The following is a 5,642-nucleotide window of genomic DNA, read 5'->3' as shown; positions in this document are numbered from 1 at the left end:
TTCTGCATGCTTCTTTCATTAGGATAATGAACCCGCAAAGCAAATTTAAACACTAACAACATCAATGTAAAAACACCGAATAGGTTAACCTTAAATAACTGCTTTAAAACAATTTAAGAAAATGCCACATAAAGCCTGCACAATCTCATGTAAAATAAGACAGGGGAAAAGGCAAGCAGTTTCTAACATATCGTCTATTTAATAATGACACAGATGAAGATAATCAAAGAGGGGTAAAGACACACACAAAAAAAAAAAAAACACAAATTTCCAGCTTGAGCACCTCGGGGCACCTCTGCAGCAACATAGCGTATACTGCCCTTGACTGTCGTAAAGTACAGTAAAGTTCTCTCCGTCTCTGTCTAAATCGGAAAACGGCGCGCTCGTTTGAAATGATCAACAAACCAGCAGCATCAGCATAGTGCATGATAGTCAGGGGAAGCTAGATTGCCTGAATGTAATCACAAAGTGATCAACTATGATTGTTATGTGCTTTAGCTCTGGTAACAATCCGGCTGTACAATAATTAGAGGTTCATATTTTTCTCACGTCACGTTTTGCTCCGGTGAAACATTTGTCGCTAGCAACAAACTCATGACGTCTCTAGGGAAGTCCAACGTCCCTAGGCTAGCTAACTGACTCAGGATTAGCAAACTGGGGTAGCAACAGGTAATGGCAGACAAATTAACGTTAGCTGTTCTCTGAAGAAGTCGAGTTTGTGTCATCGTTACAGCCGTTGTTTTCAAGGGAATAGCAGGTTTTATGTCTTCCCCTATGGTATGCTAACTGGGAAACTCTAACGTTATCTTGATATTGTTTGACATTGATAAATCATGTCTCTGTATGTGTTGTTAACGTTAGCTTAGTCACTTCTCCAACACCGGAGATGTTATTATGTTGTTAAGTTTAGCTCAAAGATACTCTGCCATATTTTTATTCGTCAGTATGTTAACCTCGGCGACCATCTGAGCTGAGGTTGCGAATTAATACGGATCATAACAGTAACGTTAACGCTAACATGTTGGCTAAGCGCTTACAGTATATCTTAGTTGATTAATGTAACCATTCGTTTCCTGCAGCCTGAACATGGAAGAAAAAGACGGAAATAGACGGGTTTTTATCTTGGAGCATGAAGTGAAGAGTTTGACAGAGGAGCTCAGCCAGTGTCAGGTTCGTGTCCACTTGTCACATTTGACAGTTCGTGCTCCAGTGGCAGTGTTGATTGTGCACATAGGCCTTGTCATCCTCCGCAGCCCTAACGTTGTAAGGTGCAGTAAGTGGTCACGCCGGTAATATTTTCTATAAACAAATAAAAAGCATCTTTATGGAGGATATCAATGCAATGTGTGATGTGGGGGTGCATCAATTTTACATCATGCTTCACTCGCTCGCTTCAAAGGATATGTGGTCAAACTGTAACCGTCTCTTTTGTCATTTTAAGATGGGTTCAGTATTTCAGTGACTGTTTCCACATATTTTTCTGAGCAAAGCGGTGGATCTCTTTCCACAAAAGTATTGATGAGAGTAAAACTAGGTCCTTGCATGCCTTTAGTCTCCCACCAGGTGGTGCCTTGAAGCATTTGCAGTCGTTGTGTTGATTTACATACTAGTAATGGCCAGATTGTAATTCACTTGACATAAACACATTTATGTTAACTGCCAACACTAGTATGTATGTATTATGTATGTAATAGAATTTACTACAACTACTCAAACATTTGTCTTAAAACAGGCACATGTCCATATGGCTGTTCTTGCCAGAGTCATGCATCAGTGATGTTTTTGTTGTTTTTGTAATGGACTTCTTCAGTAGCCTGGGACTTTGGCTATACTCTGTGATCATCTATGCTAGTTTTATCTTCATTAAAATACACTGCACCATATTCTTGAAAGCTTATTTATTCATGTGCACAGCATAACCATTAGCCACAACATATTTAATGGTTGAAAGATTTAACAGATTATAGTTATTTTATTAATATGTTGCTATATACTAATATGTTTTTGGTGGGTTCAGCCAGTTGTCCTTTATTATCTGCCATTTTAAGATGAATAATTGATTGATTGGACAGGCTTTAATCAGGTCTTCAAATATTTATAGTGGAAAAATCGTAAGAATGTTTAGAGGGGATGTAACTTGACCTTGCAGACCTTGACCTATTTATGAGTTGGTCAATGGCATTGAGGAGACCACCTATTTGATGTTGGTTTTTCTTAATTCCTCCTTAAACTCAGTCCGGGCATCGTTTTAGTGAGGTCTCTATTTCTGTACATCTGAGTCCCCCACTTTGTATGTTCAGCCCATGGTCTATCAAGGTCTGCTTCTGCCATTTACTAAATAATTGATTAGGCACTTTTGAATGGGGTTCAACATTCATGTTCTAATTGGAGACCAGTGGATTCCAGAGGGAATGATGACTTTTATCTTATGATGATGTGGACATAATTTAACAGATAATTTTATATTAAGTCGATTTGGTCAGAAAATGTACTTTTTAGATGTTTCTCATTAAATGTAATGTAGCTTAAAAATGTTTGAAAGACATTTTTTTTTGCACGACAATTTGAATAGTAAATGTGTCAGGCTTGCCTCTCAGGCTTGCAATGACTGTCTCTGCCATCAGTTATTTGCTTCTGTAATACAGTATACCATGGAAAGATAATCTGGGCTCGTAATTAAGGATTACCTGTATCTCCTTTTCAGAATCTGAATAGTTTATTGAGATATTATCTTTTGATATCTATATGATGTAGATCTAAATAGAGTAAAGATGTAAATTTAACTTTTTTTCCCCGGTGTATCACAAAGCATTTAATATACTGCCGCACTATATGACCCTTTAAGGTTATAATATTTAACATTTTAGCATTTTTTGTTTCCCCATTGTTTCAGGCCGACAAAGAGTTTGTGTGGTCATTGTGGAAACGCCTTCAAGTGGCCAACCCGGACCTCACACAAGCTGTGAGCTTAATTGTGGAGCGGTAAGTGTTTTCATTCAGCTGCGTATCGTCTTGCTCCTAAGATGTCAACCGACACTCGGTATTGCACCTCTAATACAACAAGTGAATAATCGCCCCTCTCTTTTAAGTCCTCCGCTTGAGAGATGTGCCTTGCACGAATTCTCAGGCCTATAGCCTGAACCCCCACGCCACAGACCGGGGAGAAGTATGTATGAAAGTCCAAGGTTGTGTATGAAGCGGCTTGAGTGTGCGGCGGGGGTTAGGGCAGAATCTACTGCAGATGCTGCTTTAAGCCCCCTTATCCTCCACAGAGCTGCTCAGCCGTGGCGCGGCTTTAATGAAAACAGTTTCCCCCCTCTTCCCATCCTAAACTGTGGAAAAGGCTCCGCCAAGTGCCTGCCTTTATGGGATAAGCGCTAGACTTAGGATGACTAAGTTGACCCTCAAAGGGGGTGCCAAAGCTGCACTGATGGCATGGGAACCTGTTGAAAAGGAGGAAAATTCCGCAGTGCCCCTGCAATGCACTGCCTACTACTGCATACTACTGCATGTGTTACCGAAGTTGACTTGCTTTGTGTCTGACTGACGTTTTGTCAGGCAGTGGTTAATGTAGTATAAAATAGATAGTGGTAGTCTTATTTTTATTGTGTGATGGGTAAGTTGAGCCGACTGTAAAATCTCTTTCACTTGAAAGAGAAATCTTCCTGGTTTTAATTCTGAACACAATATACATGTACTTGAAAAAAGTGAGTGTTCCATTAAGGAATGCCACGTAGTGCTACCATTTCTGCAGAGGAAATAGGCTTGCCAGATACAAAAGCCTCAGTCTCTCTCGAGCTGAGCAAACTCCCCTCCATAGGCAAAGTCAACAAGGCATGCTGGTCCATGGGGAGCAGGGAACATGCGCCCCAGGAGCATGCACGCGTATCAGCATACCGCCGCGCTGGATATTGACATGATAATTGCGCTGGCTCCTGTCAAGCGCTCGGCCTTGTGGGACCTCTGCAGGTTTCCTAGCGATTGGATGGTTGCTCGGGACATGGTTAACATCACTGAGGATACAAGGTACTGTTTGACTCAGCGGAGACCAGGCATCATGTCAGAGGGCCCTCGGGGATGGAGAAAGAGGCAGAAGGGCGGTAGCGAATGAAAGAAGGGAAAAGAGACGGGGAGGAGGCGGTCCCAAGTGATTGGCGGCTCTTGAAACAAAGCGGACCCTAGTGGCTGTTCTTTTGTCTCAGTCCCCTGATGCTGAGCACAAGGAGGCTGGCTTGGGCATAGGCAAACGTGTTCGCTCGCTCTCCCGTGTACTGGATGCTGGGTTTGATGTCGTAGGAATGACTAACATCTAGAGGGTAGAGGAGTACACACACACACACACACACACACACACACACACACACACACACACACACACACACCCTACCTGTGGCAGTAAGAGTCAGGTCTGTGCAGCACTTGTTCAGGGAGAGTTAGAGAGTGTCTGAAATGCAGTAGAGTAGCTCAGCTCTCAGGCCGACCAGGAGGCGCTTCCTTTAAGTGCTGACAAAACTCTGCAGTAGTATTGCACTAATGCAGAGTGCAGCGGGCATGGCGGATAGACTACTCCCCATGTAGGTTTTTGGGCTGGAGAAACTGTATCTCCGGTCTGATTGATGAACCTTGGTCTAATCAGATTACACAGGAATGCTATGAAAATCTGCACAGTTAAAATGAACTTTCTTGAAAAAGGATAATGTTGTATGTATGATGTTCAGATGACTTTAACTGCCATGCCATTCCTTTAATGACAAAAGGATTGTTAAGTGCTTTCTTTTTCTAAGTTTACTTTCATTTTATTTCTTCATTTGAATGTTTTTGTCACCGTTAGTGTTGTGTGTTTTCCCCTTCTCCACTGAAGGTGTGTCTGTGTCTTTGTCTAATCCATTAGAGCTCCCATTAATGGGAATGAAGCTGTTGTTTGCCTGAGATTGGTTCATTAGCTGTCACTTGCTCCTTGTGTGTTGATCTTCATCACATGCAGGGCCGTTAAGATGCTAGTGCCTGGAGATGACGCTGGTCATTAGAGGAAGATAGTGCGGATGTTGGGCGGCTAATGACCAGCACTCGGAGACAATATTGCCCTCTCTTTCTTCTGCTCTCTTCCTCTTCTCTCCATTAATCTTTCTCTCTCTCTCTCTCTCTCTCTCTCTCTCTCTCTCTCTCTCTCTCTCTCTCCCACTTCAGTGAAAGAGAGAAAGCTGAAGCTAAGGACAGGAAAGTGCTGGAGATCCTTCAAGCCAAAGATTACAAAATACAAGAGTTGGAGCAGGTATGGTGAACTGCACACTGAGCTTGTGTTACACATTAGAATCAAGGCCTGGTTTTATTTCCCTCTGAAACAACTTGGCAGTATCTACCGCCGCCACATCCACTGCCATGACAAAACTGTTGGTTTGTATTGTACAGTATGCCACTAGCTTCCTCTTTCCTCTGTCTGTGTCCCTTTCTTGTCACTTTGCTCTTTTGTTCTGTCTCTCTCTCTCTCTCTTTTTTTTTTTGTTGTGTCTTGTCTCCCCCAGCCCCCCCCCTCTCTCCCCCTTCCCCTCTCTCTCTTTCTCTCTCTCTCCCCCTCTTTCTCTCTCTCTCTCTCTGTCTGTCTGTCTGTCTCTCTTTCTCTCTCTCTGTCTGCCTGTCTCTCC

The 5,642-nt window shown here is 42.6% G+C and overlaps 1 protein-coding gene across 6 annotated transcripts in view; it reads left to right on the top strand.

Moving 5' to 3' along the window:
* Positions 1-375: 375 nt before the first annotated feature.
* The window catches only part of cntln (centlein, centrosomal protein), a 79,063-nt gene continuing 73,796 nt past the window's right edge, over positions 376-5,642 (top strand). For 5 of the 6 annotated variants that reach the window (XM_048253107.1, XM_048253123.1, XM_048253115.1 and 2 more), the window contains exons 1-4: positions 376-777; positions 1,080-1,170; positions 2,894-2,982; positions 5,188-5,272. In XM_048253107.1, coding sequence (XP_048109064.1) covers positions 1,087-1,170; positions 2,894-2,982; positions 5,188-5,272 — 258 coding nt within the window. In that variant the 5' untranslated portion in view covers positions 376-777; positions 1,080-1,086. The remainder of the gene's footprint in view (positions 778-1,079; positions 1,171-2,893; positions 2,983-5,187; positions 5,273-5,642) is intronic. The other variant, XM_048253099.1, reaches the window with a different exon arrangement.

Source organism: Alosa alosa, chromosome 1 (genome assembly GCF_017589495.1).
Source record: "Alosa alosa isolate M-15738 ecotype Scorff River chromosome 1, AALO_Geno_1.1, whole genome shotgun sequence".
In the NCBI taxonomy this organism is placed as follows: Eukaryota; Metazoa; Chordata; class Actinopteri; order Clupeiformes; family Clupeidae; genus Alosa; species Alosa alosa.
Note: the sequence above shows the minus strand (reverse complement) of the source record. Positions and strands in the feature narration are given on the sequence as shown.